Here is a 20,898-nt window from a genome sequence, read left to right on the forward strand (position 1 = left end):
TATACTCACACACAACCACACATACAAAGGCACACACACAATCACCAGCATTCACACACACACACACAGGCATCAGCACACATCCACACACACATGCACATGAGCACACACAGGCTCTCTCATACATGCATATGTCTGTGTCTGCATACCTTACACAATAAATTTATATATACACACTCTCTCCATGTGTCTCTCTGTTTCTGTCTGCCTCTCTCATACACACAAACTGAAAATTAAAATAAATCTTTAAAAAATCCCACAATATCTCCATTTCAATTGATGTTTATGTTCTTTAAAAAAAGTAATTTTTTCCATTTAGCTAGTTACATTTTTTTTCATTTGCTGATTTCTTTTTTTTTTTTTTTCTTTCTTTATTCTTATTTTATATAGCTTTGGCTACCCTGAAACTCACTCTGTAGACCAAGCTGGTCTTGAACCCACAGAGATCTACCTACCTCTGCCTCTTGAGTGCTGGGACTAAAGGTGTGGGCCACCATGTCTGGCTGATTTTTATAAAAGCTGCACGTATGTTAACCATCTATACAGGCTGTACCTGAGGCAGGTAAGAGGGCTCAGCAGATACGGGCAGTGCTGCTAATGTCTAACCCTCCTTCTTATGCCCCACAAACAGATCAGAACATGATTCCATAAAACTCACTCTAGGGAAGCACCGAGTTTACTGAGCTCTATAAGAAAGAGCAGAGGTGAGGGGTTACCTACAGGGATGTGGGTGCTGTTCCCAAAAGGAAAGTCTTTACCCAACAAGGACGAGGGCTTCCCATAACTCTCATAGATGGATTCCCCTTCTCCAAGGATCCAGACTGCAATAGGCAGAGTACCATTCTACGGGTGTTAGGGAATGGCTGGAAGACCAGGTGAAGGGCTGGCCATTGACAAGTATGTACTTGGTGGGGGTAGGGCATGATGTGTGTGTGTGTTTGTATGTCTGTGAGCATGTATAAGTGTGTATGTATGTGTATATGTGTATGTGAGTGTGTTTATGGTGTGTGGGGTTGTTTGTGTGTATGCAAGTGTATGTGTGCTGTATGAGTATGATTGTGTATTTGTGTGTGTAGGAATGTGTTGTGTGCATTATGTGGGTATGTTTGTGTGTACGAGCATGTGTGTGTTGTATGTTTGTGCATGTATGTGTGTATGTTTGTGTGTGTATATTTCTGTGTGTGTATTGTATGGGTATGCTTGGGTGTACATGTGTTATGTGTTTTGTATGTGTGTGCTCTTGTGTGTACATTTCTTGACATTCCAAAGCTGCATTTCGTTTGTTGCTCATTGATGGGAAATCGAAAGCAAAACTGTTAAAAATAAACATTTACAATAAATATGCTATTTAAACAGAACTAACAAAAACAAAACCCTGACGGTAAACAAAATTTTAAAAACAAACACTAATCACTGTTCACTGTGGCCAGGCCTTCTCAGCTCTTCCCAAACACCCACTTTTGTTAGCATGTGCCTTCCTAGCTACCATGGGCACAAAGCCCTGCTTTTCTCCCCATGAGTAGATGAGAAAATGGAGGCTCAGGACCTTGAGTGTCTTGCTGAAGGTCGCCTGGCTGGAGGCAAAGCTTGGCCTGAAGACCCAGGGGTTGAATCTGAGGCTTGCACATTTAGCAACAGCAGAAAGTGAAGTTCAGAAATGGAGTTGTGGCAAAGGGCTAAAGAGAGGAACATCAGCGTGGACCCACCACGATGTGGCTGTGAATCGTCTCCTACTCCCGACCCATGTAATACGGCACAGCTTGTATTACCTGTCTACAGCTGTCGGAGTCTGGCCCACAGTGTGGTCCTCTGACTTCCACTTGCCCTTCTTGGAAAGCACAGCATGTGCTCACACTGTGACGATTACTTTGAAAATAAAGTGCATGGCTCCTAAGAAATGACCATGTGTGCATGGCCTCCACAAATACAGCATACCTGTCTGCACAGTGCACACACACATGTGTACACACACATGCAGTCACACATAGATACATGTATGCATGTACATACATGTGCAAACATACACACAGATATGCGTGCATACACCCACCACAGAAACTTTTGTTACACATATTTTACTAAAAGTAAAACTCAAAACACCTGACCTGACTTCCTTGCTGGTCCAAGACCCTGCTTAGGTTGGTGCTTGTCTCCCTGTAGCTGCTCCAGGTTTGTCTTCCACCTGCCACTGCCCTGCTATGTGTGGCTCCCTGTGAGCACTTCGCCCTCGCTCCTTTTCAGTTCTGTCATGGGAACAGAACTGGAGGCACTCTGCAGAACAGAATGCCCCAATCTGCATTCTAGACTCCCATCTCCAAAGACTTCTAAAGAGAAAGGCTGCAGGTTCTCATCCCTAAGCAGGGGGCAGGGTGAACAGCCTTAGTAACTATAGAAAAAGCCAGCTGGGGGTTGTCACACCATCCTAGTAAACAGACCCCTCTGGAAGCTGCATGTTCCCATAAGAGTTTATAAAATACACCCACACTCATGTTCTCTGTGACCCTTTCATTCCATAAACATCCCAGATCTGTCCCCTGTGCCCAGGACCTAGCTAGTTCTGAGCCATGGGGAAGGGAGATGCTTGGGGTCAATGGTCAGAGCATCGATGAGGTAGGCTGTCTGGAGAGATGAAGACAGAGCCCGAGAAGCAGGCAGCAGCTGGTGGGTGAGGGAATGTGAGAGGCAGGTAGTGCCAGGATCCCTCCCCCTCCCCACGCCTGACCTCCATCCTTAGGGAAGGGAGTCAACCCTCACCCATGGAGGAAGCACATGCCCACTGTTGGTGGAACTTTGGCATTGTGGGTAGAGAATGAACTGGAGGAGAAACAGAGGCATCAGGTCACAGGTAACTGGCTGGGGTCTCCAGAAAGTGACAGGTCTGGTCCCTTAGTGTGGGCTACTAGCCTGAATTCACAGCTCCTTGAGGTTCCCCATCCTAGCCAAGTCCACTTTACAGATGAAGCAACCAAAGCAGACAAGTCATGTGGTCCAAGGTCACTTAGAAAAAAGCCAGAGGCATCTGGAGATTTTTAGGTCCCAGCCTTGTGTAAGGCTGAAGATGGTAGGGTGGGAGAGGGATGGTTGGCTGGACAATCAAGGTTTGTGGCACTAGCAGCTCCCTAGAGATGAATGAAGTGTGCATATGCTGTGTAACCTGGGGCCATTCATGCTCCCTCTCTGAACCTCACACTGATTAACTTAAGACAAGAACCAAATGTTCATGATGGTCAGTATTCCCCATACCCCCAGTTTGCTTTTCTCATTCCGAAGTCTAATCTGAGCTCTCACATACAGCCAAAGACAGAAGCAGAGGGAGAGCCAGAGAGGAGGGTGGTGAGCTAAATGGAAAAAACCCTATGGAGGTATCAGCCCTTCTTCAGAAACCTAGTCCATTTCAGGTGTCCCCTTGGGGCACAGGCTGCCTGAGTTTGTTTGGGGACAGCACTTTCCACCAACCTCATCTCCTAGGGCCAGCAGGGACCAGGCTCCCAGTGCTCCCCAAGGACTTGGGCTTTGTTTAGAAGTGTCTCATTGGAGCATGAATCACCAGATCCTGGGTGGTCTGGGGGTTAGTCGGGCTGTCACTGCTGGGTACCAGGCTGGTGGGAACTGCTGCCCAAGATGGCCAACTTAGCAACTCAACCAGCTCCAGGATCCTCATCTGTAACCTGAGGGGCCGGAGCAGAACTCAGACCCTCAGGAAGAAAGGCAGCCAAGGAGCAGGTGAGATAGCTCAGCTGGCTGAGGACACAGTGGGCAGCCTCGTGACCTGGAACCGGCATGGAGAACCCTGGGCCTCGGCACATATGCACACAGTGGATAGATAGATGGATAGATAGATGGATAGATAGATAGATAGATAGATAGACAGACAGATAGATAGATAAATACATTGAAAAAACAAAAGTAAGTCCAGCTGATTACCTCATGGGTCCATTAGAACCCAGCCACCTTCCCACTACCCAGGAAGTAGCAGAGTCTGGTTCTTTATGTCAGTGGTGAGGGTCCCAAACCTCTTCTTCCAGGTTTGCTGTCTCAGTTACCCTGGCTGTGAGCTGGCGCCCTGCCTCTCTCCAGAATACAAGCCTATGAAAATGCCCCTTCCCAGCTTCCTGATCTTGCCCACCCCAAATTTTTGGCTCTACCTTACACTGCTAGCTTGGCATTTGTCCCAGGACAAAGACAGGGCTGAAAAGGTTTTACCTCGGTACCCACAGAATTTACTCCTGGATTCCCTAATGGTCTACACTAAGTCTCAGGTCAGGGCAGCCCATGAGGGAGAGGCTGGAATCTGGAAGACAGGGTCTCAGCAGGGAGGGCCTGGGAGAATCAACACAGGATTATAAGAGGTAGAGGCAACATGATTGTGGGAACCAGAAGCTTCCCACTTGGTCAGTACCAGGAATGGCTGGCTCTGGGAAAGCCTTGTCATGAGGGATGGACACCTTGTCAAGGAACCGGCCCTGTGAGTGAACACAGAACAGATCCCTTAGCCTACAGCAATCGTGAGCAGTGAGAAACAATAACTTAAAGCTGTCATGGTGGATTAAGTTATAGAGATCTCAGAGCCATGTATGTTCAGTTAAGCCTCAAAGAGGAGACACAGGAGCCCTTCTGTGAGGTATCTTTCAGAAATCCGCTCTCATAGAACTCTGATCCTACAGGGTGATGAATCATTCATCCATCTAGAACTGCAACATGCCCCATTTTTGAATCAGAAGTATACTCCATGCCTTTAACACAGCTCGTGTGGCAGATTCTGAGAGAGAGTGTGAGAGAGACAGAGACAGAGACGGACAGAGAGACAGACAGACAGAGACAGTGGGAGAAAGCTGTATGTGTTAACATTCTATTAAGATCCTAAAAGAAGCTTCACTCCTGGGCTCAAGATTGGGAAGCAGGCCTCCATCTTTTTACCTCAGACTATGGTGAGAAATGGTATTTTCTAGTTTGCTCAGAGCCCTGAGATGGGAGGCAGGGACCTGAGCCTCTCCCATCAGACTGGGACATGGCAGGAGCTTCTCTTATCTGACAGGCATGCACTTTTTCACCCCTTCTCCATCCAGTGGACACACCCCAGCCATGGGCAAGGAAGAACAAACCCTTGCCTGGTTCTTACATGTAAATATATCTCCCTCCCACACACACACACTTCTTTGTTTTGTAGCCCAGAACTCTTACATAGCTGGGGATAGCCTTGATTTACTTACAGATCTTTGCTCCCCACTTCCCAAGTACTGGGATTACAGGTATATGCCACCCTACCCTGTCAGCTCCCTTTTCTGTTGATACCCTCTGCTTCAAACTCAGTAAAATATTGAAACCAAGTTCCTAATGTCCCTAAAGCCCACTAAAGTCCTGAAGGTTCCTCTTTGTAAGAAAGACAGCTAAAAAAATAAAATAAAAACTATAATGCAAACACTTTATTATCAAGAGTGACTGGTATTAGTTGTGTTTTTTTTTTTTTGTTTGTTTTGTTTTGTTTTGGTCTGAGCATTAATATTTTTTTAAAAACCATACACCAAACCCAGGCTTTCCACCTAGTTCTGCTGTATAATTCTCTTTAAAAAAGGAAAGAGGGAAAGAAAGAAAAAATATATCTGTATTGAAAGAATTACAAGCCAAAGTGCGTCTTTCTTGTTTCTCCATATACACACATTGCACCATATATAAATAATTACGTTGTAAAAATGACTCCATAATTACAAGTATAATATATATTTCCATATAATATATAAAACTTTATATTAAATCTAGGTAGATGATATCTGGGGGGAGGGCGAGGTTGTCCCTGGGGTGGCGTCTCTGGGCGCTGGCCCCCAGAGGTTGGGGGATGCTGCGGCGGCGCAGGGGCAGCCTCATTGCTATCTGTGGTTGTTGAGGAGGATCTCCAGCCAACAGGGGCAGGAGGTGATGAACTGTCGCGAGTAGCAGGGTCCCCAGCCCTTAGCGAAGCTGATGCGCACACTGTGCGGGTCGTAGGGGCCATGAGCGGCGTCTGCGTGCTGCAGCAGCCCTGAGCGCTCAAAGTCGAACACCTTGATGGAGTAGCCCGGTGGCACCTTGCGCACGACCAGGGCGCGGCCTCCGGGCGCATCCAGCGTCGGGGAGTTGACGAAGATGGGGTGCTCGCCCCGGTTGTAGGCCCACACGCCGTCCGGCTCCTTGCTAAGCAGGATGCCAAAACCGATCTTGCTGCGTGTGCGCCGCACCGACTCACTGCGCTGCTCCAGATTGAGCTGGCCCAGGCAGAAGCCGCTGCCCTGAGGTAGGTCGTAGAAGATGCTGACAGCCTGGTCGTACACCGCATAGAGGCGGCCCACGCGTGTCCGGTGCTCCCAGTATGCCACACTGCACCAGTGGCTCGGCTTGGTGGCATCTGGAGACATGCTGGCATCTGTAACGCAAGCATAGGATATTGCAAGGTTATTGCAGGTACAGAAGGGAGGTTTGGGCAAGGTTTTCCAAGATCAATCAGCATGCGAGCACCCACTGTGTGTCAGGGGGCCAAATAATTTAGCGCACAGTGGGAATTTCTCTCTCTCCAACCTGCACTTTGTCCTTTTGGCATTGAAACACTGCCCCACTCCACTTGGGGGACTTCCACAAGTGTGGGGACCTGATACAGGCAGGTCTGACTCGAGGGCAGACCCCGGAGCCCTTGCTGCTGGGCATGGCCCACTTTTCAGATGTGGGAGCCTCTGGCACCGTCTTTGCTTTAGGCCCCCACCTCACCATGACAGTCCATTGAAATGATACGATCTGCCCAATTCCCTTTTGAACACAGAACCAACATTCACCCAGCTCCTCCCAGGGGACTTAACCAACAACCAATCTAACCACTGATGGCCATGAGGCCAGCTCTGCAGCCTCCACATAAGCCCTGAGTCTTCAGAGGGCCCTGGACCCTCTTATCACACATAAGTCTGTTTGGCTCCTAGCAGGAAACTGCCCAAGGAACTTTCTGTAGGCTGCTAACTTGAACTACACAAGGACAGTCAAATCTTCAGCTAAAGTGACAAGGAGATACTGACTATCCCTAAGTGTTTTTGGCTAATGGACACAGATAGCTCAAACCCACGGCAGGAGGAGATCGAGATCAGGATCAGCGAGGTCCCAAACTCCATCCTGCCAAGCCACCATTCCTCCTCCTACCCATCCATCTGGCACAGGTTTGGGAAACTTGAGGGCCAGCAAAACAAGGCCATGCCCACCGGCCATGAACTTCCGGCACTGCTCACAGCCAGCAAGACTTCCTCTAGTGAGCCGGGCCAAGTGAGGTCAAGAAGCCAGGCCGGGAGCAGAGCCAGGGTGGGTACCAGGCATCGCTGAGCACCTCCTATAAGCTAGACACTGCCTTCATGGGTGAGGGAACTAATCCCCAGCTGGGCACCCCAGAATTCTGGAGCCAGCCTCACCGAGAGGGCAAGCCTTTGTGTGTGGTGCCCGTGATGAAATGCATGAAATGCGACATAGCCTCTCCCTCCTGCTGAACTACACCCAGGTCAAGCCAGCCACACTAGAGGGCGCTCTCCTCCAAACTCTAGGCCAGTGGTTCTCAATGGTCCTAACCTGGGACTCTTTAATACAGTTCCTCATGCTGTGGTGGTGACCCCAACCATAAATTTTCATTGCTACTTCAAAACTAGTTTTCTACTGTTATGAATCATAATGTAAAAATTTTGGAGATAAGAGGTTTACCAAAAAGCAGAAGGTTAGGCAGGCCAGTCACTGCCCTTCTCTGAGCCTCAGTTTCCCTACCTGTAATTGCAACTGTTTTAAGGGCCTATGAGACCTGTGGGTGCTTACTTCACTCTCTCACTGAAAAAAGGGACTGCTAGTTACAAAGTAGCTTTGTGTTCAGGTCAAAACAGCAGCTTCAAGTCAGTGTGTGTGCCAAGGGGCCATAGGCAGGGAAGGGACACTTTCTTCCTGCCAACTTCCAAAAGGCTTTGCAACTAGAAGTCCAGTGTGACTTACTGTTTCTCTCAGCTACCTGTCTGGTCCCTAGCCTGGCCACAGGATCCTTCACAGGGTTGGTGCTGTCTGGTTCCAGTCTGGACCCACTTCCACCCCCTATGGCAATTCAGCTGATTGGCTTCCAAATTCCAGAAGGAAGCCAGCCTGCTGCCCCATACAGCCCTCTTTGAACACCTTCCTTGGCCACTTTACTACAGCATCCCCTCTGGGCCTGGACCTTGGGCCTGCTGTGGGTCAGTGGCTCTGGAGATGGCCTACCCCACACATATGAACAGAGGGCTACCAGCCCTCTCCGAGTCCTCCCCCAAGGCTGCAAATATCCTCAGGATTCTGTGAACACACAGAAGCAGGGGAAGGAAACCAATAAAACACATCTTAAGTGTCTGTGTATTTTACACACAGAAAACTTGCTCTGAAGGTGCGCTCAGGTCTGAGGACAGTGGAGGAATTGTGGGCAAGGACTTAAAGACCCTGAGATTGACCCCATCAGCTTTAGAGCTCCCCAGGATCACCTCACCTGGCAGGGATACCAAGGGCTCCCTAGGAGTATCTCTCTCTCTCTGTCTCTCTGTCTCTCTGTCTCTCTGTCTCTCTCTCTCTCTCTCTCTCTCTCTCTGTCTTTCTGTCTCTGTCTCTCTCTCTCTCTCTCTCTGTGTGTGTGTGTGTGTGTGTGTGACCCAGGCCTTCTGGCTTTCAAGGCAGGAGCTCTACTACTGAACCACACCCCAAGCCCAAGCCAGTCTTTCAAATGGGAATGGGGTGGGTAGCCATGGCACCAATCAACCTGCTTTATTTTGCCCAATGGATATTTATTTCTAACATTTTCCGACCTGCCATGAACTAAAGTTTAGTCTAGAGAGGACCTGTGGGTTCCACAAATGCAGCTCAGTGGCCTTATCTCTGAAGGTGGCACCTGGCTTATAATGATTTGCCTGAGGACACCCACCTGAGGTGGCAAAGTTGGGGCCAGGACTTAAAAGTCCTTGAATGAGCCAAACATGGCATATGAGTGATGTGGGGCCAAGACTGCAGCCACTTGACTGGCAAGCTTCTCCACGTGCCCAAGCCTCCCTTCTCCCCTTTGCAAGGCACTTATCAGTGATCAAGGGCTCTGCTCACAGGGGGCCACTGTGGACTCTCTAGAGACTCAAATGGTAAATCAAGCATGTGCAGGAAAAGGCCGTCATCTTGTTCACTGGCTCCAGGCCCATTGGGACAACCCAGGCAAGGGGACTCAAGCTTAGAGGTGCTTCAAGTAGACTGTAAGGGGGAGGGCCCTTTTCGCTCTCTAGAAAGAGAGAGCCCCTCGGTTAGTTCCTGTCTGGCACTTGTGGTGACTGAGGGATGCAAAGAAAACTGAAGGTTTAGAATGAACCCACGCTCACACTCGTAAGCTCCAAGAACTCACATTTGTGGGCACATGTGTGCTGTAAGCTGGTGTGCTTCAGTGACGCAGAGCAGGCAGGCTGTACCCATGAGCCCACATGGCCTTACCCTACTCATCAGGGATGAGTCTTGGAGAAAGAGCCTTTTCTCTTTGGGGTTCCAGAGCTCTGGCCCTGTCATTTTCCATAGCCACCAGCCTAATTAGGAACCATCTCTTTAATTGCAAATAAATACCGGGGAGTCAGACCAGAGCAACATCAAAGGTGACCGAGGTCTGACCGAAACTCACGCTCACCCCCATTCCCCCTCTCCCCCTGAATCCCTGGCCAGCTCAGGGCCTGGCCTAGTTCCCAGTCAGCTATGGGTCCCGCTGGGAGGGGTGGGTGGGAGGAGAAACGCTGGGAGCCCAGCCTTCTAGCCAGATCAATTAACTGCCTCCTTTCTCAGCCTCAGTCCTGGCTGAGTACCGAGGAGGTATCTTTAACGTGCAGCTCTGAATTTCTTTTCCCAGTAAGCTCTAGCCAGTCCCTTGCCAGGAGTCCTGCTCAGCCATGCTCCAACAGGGAGATGGCACAGCCCTCTCAGGGACACCAGTTAGCAATGAAAGGAACCAACCAGCTCCACAAACTCAAGGCAGAAATGACCACCCTTAAGTGCACCTGCTTTGTGAAGGAAGTTACACACAGAAAACCCATTGAAGGCCAGAGGCAGGAAGTTCTCAGGAAGAACAGCTGATAGACGAGCAATAGCAAAGCTGGGCTGTAGCTCCCAGTGAGGAGTCCACATGTTCAAGGCCCCAGGTTCCACCCCCTAACACTGCAATAAATAAAGAAAAATGAAGGAGAAAGAAGGACAAGGGAGGAAGGGGCAGGAGGAGGAGAAATCAGGGCAGTTGACAGCCTGAGGTGACAACCTGAGGAGTGGGTGAGCAGGAAGGGGCTGAGAGAGTATCCAAGACAGGAGCAATGGGAACTGGGGTATGTAACACACAGGAAAGAGTCACCACAACCTAAACACTAGGCTAAGCACGTTTTTTTTTTTTTGCTGTAATTATGATGCCCACAGTGGTCTCAGAAACTCCCCAGGTGACCCAGGGGACAGCACCCCACCCCCATTGTCTTCCAGAGGCACCCACATTCCAGCCACCAGAGGGTAGTGGCTGCCTTCTCAGAGCACTAGCCAACAGCCCCAACAAAGGCAGTCTCCCTAGCATGGTCCAGCCACAGGCTGACATGCCTTCCTCCAGACTTCTCTGCCCAGCCAGGGTGCCTAGAGACCAGCATGTAATTTTGTGTGTGTGGGAGGGGGGTACTGGGCCTCAAGGGGGATGGCTGGAGTCCGGAGGAGGAGGAGGAGAGGGTTGAAATCCCAAGAAATGTCTAGCTTCTTCGAATCAGCAATTTTCTGTCAAAACAAAGGGTAGGAACTGGGGCTCCCCCACAGGACCCAGCTGAGGCACAAGCACAGTGAAATGTCTTTTCTCCGATTTTTGACCACAATGCCCAGGGTGGGCCATCCCAAGAAGAAACCAAAACATGTCCCAGTTAGATGGGAAGACTGAGCACTCCGGGGAGGCTTGTGGGATGGTCCCTATATTCTCTGGGCTTCACATCTACCCAGGTTATACCACCTTCCTTGCCACCAACTAAAGACAAAGCCTGCTCATCAGAAAGCTTCAGATAAAAGCCAAATTCAGTTCCTGTGGAGTGCTGAGAAGAGAGACCAGCTCTCTAAAATCCAGAAAGGTGAAGTAACTAGCTCAGGGTCACACAGCAAGTTGGTGGCAGAACTGGAAATAAGCCTAGGGCTTCCTCTCAGCCCTTTGCATGGGGGCCTCCCACCCTCCTGGAAAACTACTTTCTTCTGTCCCAAGTCATGCCTGTGGCTTCAAGTTCCCTTCATCCCCGGCAGCTTTTCATCTGTGGCTTCGGGGCCTGGGAACAATTATGCAGGCCCTGCATCTGGTTAACCTAACACCCCTTTTAAAGCCTTGTTTGCCCATTAGATAAGTAGTTTTTGTTATCAAACTTGGAGGAAGAAACGCGTTTCCAATGAACACTCCTTTGTCCTTTGGAGCCGAAGAAATGGCTTCAGGTTGTGCAGCCAGTCCAGCAAGCAGCATTCACTCATGGTCTGCTTTTCTCACAGGGGAGGGAGGGCCTGACCTTGCCCCTGGCTGCTGCAGGGAAGCAGGGAAAGAATGTGCACAGGGCCATGATAATGGTCAGCAGCTTAAAGCCAGGCGAGCCTCTGCTGAACTCGGTCCAGAAGCTGGCCCAGCTGACAGGAGTTTCCTCCTCTAAGCTCCCACCCACCTCCCCAACCCCCCACCTCAGAGCCAGCACCTCGGGCTCCCAGAGGAAGCCTGGCTTCCAAGAGGAAGTTCCTAATCGCTCATTACATCACAGGCGATCTGCCTGCACAGGGCCCACCTCGGGGGCTCTTTCAACTGTGGGTCTCCAATGTGGAGACCATGCTGTCCTCCCTTCCCATATGGCTACTTGTTTGCTCTGGTGGCAGGAACAAGATGGGTACAGAAAGGGAGAATGCCAGTAGTAAGAAGAGGGGGGAGCCCAGGAACAGGAAGTCCACTGGACCAATGACTGAGGGGAGGACTAGAGGTCCAAAGAGGTAAAGTGACTTACCCGGGTCATAGTAGAAATGAGAGATAGAGCTGGAGGCCAGTGCATCTGATCAGGGGGCATGGGTTTAACGCACTGGAACAAAAGCAAGGAAGCCGCCTGTGTGCAAACCCCAGTTCTGCGCTCTCCAGCAACTAACAATCCCTAACAGAACATATTCTAAAGAGAGACACTTGTGACCCTCCCTTTGGCTATCAGACAATCATCCCCAAGGAATTGGAATTTCCACAGGAATCTCATTCTGGGAGCAGGAAAAGGCAGAAGGCTGGTGTTCACAAGAACAGAGATTTCACACTGGTCTGACCACTTGTCAGACTACCTCGAGGAGGGACTGGATCCTAGGCAATGACAGGTCACTGATGTGCAGGGCTGCCCCTTGGACGGGGGACTATCCTTAAACCTGAACCTCGTATGTCAGTCCCTAACGACGCCCTTACTGGACCTATGTATTTGTTCTTCTTCCCATGGTGACCTCACTGAATAACCGTATCTCTCTGCTTTACACTACTCCTTGTCTTTTTAACCAGCTTACTGAGGATAAACGGTGGAGCCCAGTCTGTACCCCAAAACATCAGTAACGCCCTTGCTGTCTCAGGCAAGTGACTTTTTGCTTCTCTGAACCTCAGCTTCCCCAAAGTGTAAAACAGGGTGTGCAATCAGTGGTTACTTCATAAGGAACTGGGATCAGCTGCAATCAGATGATGCCTTGTCTGGAAATGAGCAACCTGGAAATTAACAGGAATCACTAGCTCATGTTAGCAGATCTCAAAACATAAGCTACACAAATTATTTTCAGCAATTATACAATGCACAGTTCGCAAGTAAATCTATGCTGGGTAGCAGCCATATTAGAGATAAAACATGCTAACGGAGTAGAGACTTAAGGAGAAATGATAATAATGATAATCATCATAATAATAACAGCTATTATTATTATTTAATAAATCAGTCAACACTAGAGAAGGCCTTTATGAATGCCAGGCAGATTGAAACAGGTGAAAGACACTCAAAAGACAAATTGTTAATCCTCTCAGCTCCTCTTGTGTTTTTGGGTGTTGTGTGATATCTGTGTGTATGTGTTGGCATGTATGAGAAGGTCAGTGGCCAATCTCAGTGGCTGTCCCTCAGAAGCTATCCACCTTACTTTGACACAGGGTCTCTCTCTGAATCTGGGGCTTCTCAAACTAGCTGGCCCCAGGGATCCTGTCTCTGCCTCCCCAATTCTGGGATTCCAGGTGTGAGCCACCCTGACCAACTTTGATGTGGATCCAGGGGGTATAGGAATTCAGTTCCTAATATCTGAGTGGCAGGTATATTCCCAAACTAAGCCATCTCCCCAGTCCCCCCCCCCTCCATTTTATGATAAAGAAACTGTCAATCTTAGAAACTTGTGTCCAAAGTCAGCAGCCAGGAAGCTTCAAGATTAGGATGTGATCTGTGTAGTTTAGGTGGGTGGCTTTTGTTGCTGCTAACCCCAGTGGCAGCGTGGATAACCTCACAGGCACCATGCCAGCTCTAAGATGTTTTGCTAAAAGGGGGTCCTCAGCCTGGGATGAAGCTTCCACGGAATAGAACATCTGCATGTTGCATGTTGCCCACCTTCCTCGTAGAACAGAAAGACTTCTCAAATGGCAGCCTCTGTCTTCTATAGAGTGCGGCCTAGTGCTGCTCTGAAAATGCATGAACTTTTCATTTCTCCCTCACATCCAAACCACTCTACTTGTCTAAACCACAGCAGGGAGTGAGCCACAGCAGTGAGTGCTACCCAAGGGACAGGACTGCCATCCAACCAACACCCAGCCACAGTCTCCTCAGCAACTACAGAGAAGGATCCTACCCTTGAGTGGCCCACTCTGCTGGGATCAATATAGCAGTCTAAGTCCTTAGAAGCATCATCCAGGAGGGTTCTGGATCCCTCAGGAATCTGGTGACCAGCTTCCGAACAGACCTGCAAAAAGGCCTTCGTTGTGTCCTGACCTTGGCTGCACAGCCTCTGGTCTGGTGGAACAAGGTGGCAGCCTGCGCTGAACTAGGTAAGGGCTCCACTCTTCCTCTCCCGCAGTATTTAAACAGATTCTGAAAAGATAAACTCCTCTAGCAGCCCTGACCCAGAATAAGTTTCCCTGGGTCTGTCTGTCATTGCTCCCAGCAGGGCAGTCTCAACCACAGTGGGTCAGAGGGATGAGTCAGAGGGCCCATATCCATCCCACCTTACACCTACCGCATCCCAGGCTTCCCCTGCACAGTCTCACCCAAGGAGGGTCTCCCTAGGCCCCAGCCTTGACAGCACCATCAGTCACTCCAAAGAGCTACAGGGAGATGATGGGGTCATCAGAGTCAGCTCTTCTATGACAGCAAGCGAGGGTGGGCAGAGACACAGAATGAAACCCAGAAACTTCAATGTAATAAAAAAGGACAACCAAGCCTCAAGGAGCAAGCAAGTCCCCAGGCACTGAGCAGAAAAACCCTAGGTGAAGTAGGAAAGGTGGATGGAGGGAGGGAGGGAGGGTGGAAGGGAAGGAGGGAGGGACTGAAGGACAAATGGAGAGAGAGGAAAGAAGAGGGAGGGAGGGAGGGAGGGAGGGAGGGAGGGAGGGAGGGAGGGAGAGGAAAGGAAAAAGGGAAAGGGAGGGAAGGAAGGGATAAAGGAAGGGAGGAAGAGACAGAGGGAGGGAAAGAAGGCCAGAGTTCCAGAGCAAGCAGTTGAGCATCAGGAATCTACCAGGTTTGGGGAAAGGACCAGTTCTTGTCCCAAGAGACTCTAACTTTGGCTTCCATTCCAAGGCCTCTTTTGTTTTATTCCAAAGTCTGATGCCGAACCTCTGTTTACTTATTTAGGAACAACCTAGGATGGGAAAGCCTCCGTTTTTCTACTGCCCCGGACAGTCTGGTTAAGAATGGGAAGCTGGGAACTCCTTCTCCAGAAAGAGACAGTTGCTATTCCAGGGCGTGCAGCCTGTCCCCGAGGGAGCTGCTGTACTCTGGATTCCCAATAAACTAGGTGTTTGCCTGTCCACCGGGCTAGACTTGAGTTATCATCTCAGACTTTTTTTTTAACCTTGAACCTCTGACCCTCCTGCCTCCACCTCACCAAGGGCAGGGACTGCAGGTGTGTAGCGTGTCTAGTTTACACAGTGCTGGAGATGAAACCCAGGGCCAGACAAGCACTCCGCCAACTGAGCTGCATCTCCAGCTGGTCATTTCAGGTTTTCAACGTCCATAGTCACCCTCTGAACCCAAGCCTGACTTCCCTAGTGAACCCGAGACCACATCAAACCATGTCTACCCTCTAGGGGTTCAGGCGGGGGAAGATGAAGCATTCTGCTTCAAGTTCCTGCCTTTCAGGTTGTGGGGGCGATCGAGAGCACACAAGCAAGCTGGGGCTTCTCTACGTTGCTTTTATTTTCTAAATGCAGTCTGCGGTTTACTGGCATACTTCCTTCTATACTTGTGCCCACACAGTAACACCCATAATAATGTCCTCAAAACGAAGTACCTAAGGCTCACCCTCTGTCATCTGCTGCAGCTGGCACTAGGCCACCGGCTTGGGTCTCTGCTGTCAGCTTAACTCCTGCATTCTGAACTACCCAGTGTACCCCACGTCCATCCCACACCTTGTGGCTCCAAGGCCATGAAAAGCGACCAGATCCCAGTCTGAACCAAGTCAGGAGAGTGTTGGCTTATTCCAGGGTATGTCCCATCCCGAGGTGAAGTGGGGGCATAGTGGTGTTTGCCTGTAAACTGAGAGCTCCAAAGGCACAAAGAGGGCTCCAAGTTCACTAAAGCTCACAGGCACCTGACCTGACAATGGGGAAGCTCACTTACTTACTTGTACACATGTATACACATGGCATGTATATGCCAAGGTGCCCCATATGTGGTCAGAGGTAAACCTGCAAAAAATGGCTCTCTTCTTCCACCATGTGGGTCCCAGAGATTAAACTCAGTTTGTCAGACAGGCACCCCTGTCTCTCAAGCCATCTTACTGGCTCCACCTGTTTAACTTAACACGTAGTACAATCTCAGAAGACAGGTAGGTACCAATGTATAGGGTACATATGTATAGAAGAAACGGAGGCTTGGGAAAGTTAAGTGCCCCACCCCCCCCCAAGTCACAGCCACCACAATTCCGACTGGAGGTTAGCTCAGTCCCTCTCCCTGAGTTCGCCTGTGGGTGTGACTTGTACCCCCTCCACAAGACTGGTGCCTGCCAAGCCATCAGCTGCTCTTCCTCCTCCCTCCCACGGGCACTAGTGGCCTGCAGGCTGCTGGCATCTGCATTCCTAGAGCCTAGGCCCCAGTCAGCCACTGAGGAGGATCCCGAGTAATCCAGGCCATAAATCATGGCCACTGCGTATTACCATCTTAGCCACAGGCAAAAGCGACTTTTCCCTTTCCCCTCTGCTGTTGACTACCCCTGGGTTCACTGCGATTCCCACCCTGCCTGGGTGGAGGTTAGCTCACAATTATTAACCTGGGAGGTGGAGGCTGCATTCCTGGTCACCTAGACACTTCCTCTTTGGTAGGCAACTCACAGGCCTTTGAGTGACACCGAGCATTTCACTATATCCCAGGCTCATCTTGTGGAAAGGAGTTTACAGACGACAGTGGAACACCCGAACACCCGGACATCTCCCTTCAATCCCACCTGGGTACTACTGTAAGATGCTTCTGTTTCTCAGTCTGTGAAATGGACTGGTGTGTTTGTAAAGGTGGCCAAACATCTGGTCATTCTTGATGGCCAGAATGGTGACATCAAAACTTAAAGGCCCGCTGAAGATGCAATGCAGCTCAGTTGGTAGCGTGCTTGCCCCGAGTGCTTAGCATCCTGGGTGCAATCCCCACCACTGTATAAACATGCCACAGGAGCCAACACCTATAATCCCAGAATTTAGGGGACAAAGGCAGAAAGTTCAGAAGTTCAAGGTCACGCTCAGCAACGCAGCTGATTCAATACTCTGAGTTCATCCACTCACTTCACCATTTACTAGGTGATGATGGGACAGACCTCTGGGGGACAGCAGAAAGCTGCAACACAGAGGCACAAAACTGCACTGTGTGTGACCCAGACCTCTATCCATGTCAAAAGAAACCACGGGTGGGCTGGGAACGAAGGTGCACATTTTTAATCCCACAACGCAGGAGGCAAAGGCAGGTGGATGCCTAGCTTACATAGAGAATGAGACAGTTTCAGGGGAAAAAAAGAACCTAGGTGACCAGGAAGAAGAAAAAAAACCCAAGGGCCACCAAGCACTGTATTTAATCACAAGAGAGATCTTTCCCTCAAGTTCAAATGGACACTCTGTGTCACCAGGAAAGCAGAGTGACTGGTGACTGCAACAGAGGTGGTCACCTTCCTCCTGTAGCCCACACCACACGATGGTGCCCTGATTTCACTCACAGGGTCAGTCTATGGATGCCAGAGACTCGGCACCTTAGGAGGGCAGTGCAGAGAAAGTTTCTGCAACCCCTGCTTCACCTACCACGTGCCTCATGTCTGTTTCCTCTTCCCGTACTGGGGGGACGAACCTAGAAAGCCCTGAATGCTCTCTGCCATTGAGTTATCTCCTCAGACTTTTAACTACTTTATTATCAAATAAAACCTTATTTTGATACAGGTTCTCACTTAAGTAGCTCAGGCTGGCCTGAACTTGTGATCCTCCTGCCTCAACCTTTAGAGTAACTGGTCTTACTATGTCCCCACACCCAGTTCATGACTGGACCCCAAAGCTTTCTAGAACGCTGGTGCTCTGGGGGTAAAAGGAGACTTTTGTCTTCCCTTCCCCCTAAGCAATGAGGCTTCTGGATATAAAGTGTGCATTCACCAAAACAAACTGGCACGCATGTACAATCAAGCATTTGGAACCCAGAAAATCTAGGCTTTGCGATAATTCTGAAAGTGGAAGGGTCAAAGTTGAGGAAAGGTTCTGATAAACAAATGCAAAACATAAATACCATTTAGAACAACTGTTTATCTTCCTAGCACAGTATAAACAGCGTACTGCAGTTACCATGCTGCGTTCATCCATCTATAATGCAATTCGCCAGGGATCTCTCCCGGGGAAACATTTCCAGGCAGCAGCAGTCTAAGATGGTTGAAAAACCGCAAAACCTGGGTTCTTAGTGTCTCTTCCTGTCACCCATCATCCTGAGCTGAAGAGCCCCTGCGTTGCCAGAGTTCTATATTAGGAAGGAAGGGACCAGGATGGCTAAACTTCCCTGACCCTCCTCTGGTACCCAGTGGCCACTAGGAAACAGTGAGAACTCTTGACTCTACATGTCACCCAGTTCTCTGTGCCCAGCTTCAAGAAGTAGTACTTGCTAGGGTCCTTGGCCAGGGTGACCTTGCCAGCTCAGGCATTCCCACTGAGAGTGGGCTAGGAAACCCCTCAGGCATCAGCCGCCGCTAACAATCAAGATGTGCTGTTGGTGGTAGTCCCCTCCTGGGTGATTTACAGTTAGATCTGCTGTTCTCCCTAGGGAAGTCATGAGTGGACAAGGTGGTCAGTAAGAAGGCGAAGAGGAGCTGGGAGACAGTTCATCAATACCAGTGCCTGCTCTGCAAGCCCAAGGACCAAAGTTCAATCCCCAGCACCCAGGTAAAAAGCCAGGTGTGGTAGTATGCACTTGTAAGCCCAGCACTGGGGAGACTTGACTGCCAAGTCAGCCTAGTCTAATCAGTAAGTTTAAGCTAGTGAGAGACTGTGCCTCAGGGGGGGAAAAAAGAGGACGGGCAACTCCTGTGGAACATATGCAAGGTTGACCTTTGAGCCTACACATATTCACATACACACAAACACATCTGTAAACATGTCTGTCACACACACATGTGCACGCACGTACCCCCTCCCCACAACAGACACACAAGAGGTCAGGGGAGCTCAGGACCTCACAGACAAACAGGGTGTAGGGCAGCAGGAAGAGGCTCCGTGAGCCCATGAAGCAGTCCACTGATACGGTTCCTAGGTCCTGCCTTGAGAGGGACAGACCGCAAGGCCCCAGAGATGTGGGCAGGAGGCCAAGCTGGAAATACCAGAAAGCTGTTCCAGCTTGGAGAAGTGGCCCTGCCAAGTCGGGAAGGCAGTGCTGACGAGGATGGGGTATTTGTGTGTATGTGGGGGTTGGGGTAATAGTGACAGGTTCCAGACAGGCAGGTCCCTAAGGGCACAGAGTCAGGAGCAACCTCTTGTGTCTCAAGGCACGTGGGAGCTGGAGTCCAGCCAGGGAGACCCAGAGCCGCCATTCTTCCCAGGGTACCTCTGTCCTGGTGCTACCCTCCTTAGAGACACTTACTGGCTAGACTGTAGTACACAGGAGCATTCTCTCCTTGCTTTCTGGCTCCTGATTCCAGGGATGCTCACTAGAGCCCACCAAGACCACGTCTCACCATGGTCCCTTGTAGGCATTTTGTAATCTTCTATTTCACTAACACCCAGACAGCATGCAGAGTGAAGGAGCCAGCCCCGCGGTGGATCACAGGGCTGGCCAGGGCCTTTCTGTTCCCTCCGGGGAGGAGTTATCCTTCAGAGTAGGAAGTCTGGTGTATGGAGGATACCCCTCAACCCCGCTCACATACAAACTCCTCTGCCTCTTTCCGGTACGCTTTACACATTACTATCAGTAAGTAGGGCTGGTGTAAAGTTCTTCCCTAGTAGGCTCAAAGTTCTGGCTTCCATCCCCTGCCCTAGAACATGTATGTATCAATAAGACAGTGAAGCACATATTGTCACAAGCACATGTCCTACCATAAGATAGACATTTTCCACAGATACCACGGGGACTGTAGGCCTCATCAGTCAAACCGTCCAACTACAACAAGGTGAGCAGCAGTTCAACGCCTCTCCCTCCTCTTGACATTTATACTAAAACTCACAAACCAACTCACTTCATTCTAAACCCGCCATTACCAGGCCATTCTCACCAGAGTCCAGCCACCTCCACCTTGCAAAGAGCCCCTCCTGCTGGCTGGCAGCACAGCGAGCAGAAATCCACCCTAACCGGGCCTTGAACACGTGGAGCTACACTCAGAAACCACGGAAGCACACTCCCTGAAGGGAAAGAGTGGGTAGGGTGTTTTCAAGAGCCACTCAATTGTGGGTTTGGGTTCCAGCCATCAGCACTGCCACTAGGACGCAGGGAGAGAGAATTTGTTTGGGAGGTTGCTTGTGCCAGACATATGCCTACTGCACGCATGTGCAGGAGACTGAACCAAGAACGAATTGGGGTTGTCAAAGGAAACTGGGGAGATGTTTGTTTATCCCTTCTGGTCATCTCCAAGTTATTTAGGGGCTTATACACATTTTACTGTCCCCACCCCCAATCAAAACAATGCGACTAATTCTAGCTGCTGCTCCAGGGTTGCCGGCAGCCCCACAGAAAGTCCCACAGGCAGGTAGTAAGCAACACCATCTTACTGCCTCCAAATGGGTTCTGTGAATTGAGGGGGCTGGCCACCACCCCAGCTGGTCATGTGACGGTTTCAAGGCAAGGGGACCTGCTCACCTCAGACTGGTAGAACTCTGAAAACTCTAGGTGGCTTTGCAAACTCATGTCAAGAAGCATGTCCACTGCCTCAAAGAGGAGCCTGGGAGAAGGCTCTAACGACTCGTGGAGAACTGCTGAACTCCAGGGCTGGTGATTACTGAGCTCACCCTTCACCATTTAGAGAAGAGGGAACAGAGGCATGGAGGCAGAAATCCCTCGACCTGACAGGCCGGACCCTGTCCTGGGTACCAACCAACCCGAAACACTGAGACAAGCGCCACCAATGAGTCCAGTCAAAACGAATTATTTTTGCAAAATGGTTTGTTTGTTTGTTCTTGTGAGTAGCAGGACCCCCCCCCACACACACACACACCAATCCCTGGGCTGTCAGAACAACTCCCTGCCT

At 50.0% G+C, this 20,898-nt stretch overlaps 1 protein-coding gene across 1 annotated transcript in view; it reads right to left on the bottom strand.

Annotated features, from left to right (window-relative positions):
* Positions 1-5,596: 5,596 nt before the first annotated feature.
* SMAD6 (SMAD family member 6) overlaps positions 5,597-20,898 on the bottom strand; it is a 64,080-nt gene continuing 48,778 nt past the window's right edge. Inside the window, exon 4 of the mRNA XM_080929925.1 lies at positions 5,597-6,397. Within this exon, the coding sequence (XP_080786051.1) occupies positions 5,865-6,397 (533 nt within the window). The 3' untranslated portion in view covers positions 5,597-5,864. The remainder of the gene's footprint in view (positions 6,398-20,898) is intronic.

Source organism: Micromys minutus (genome assembly GCF_963924665.1).
Source record: "Micromys minutus genome assembly, chromosome: 16".
Classification (NCBI taxonomy): Eukaryota; Metazoa; Chordata; class Mammalia; order Rodentia; family Muridae; genus Micromys; species Micromys minutus.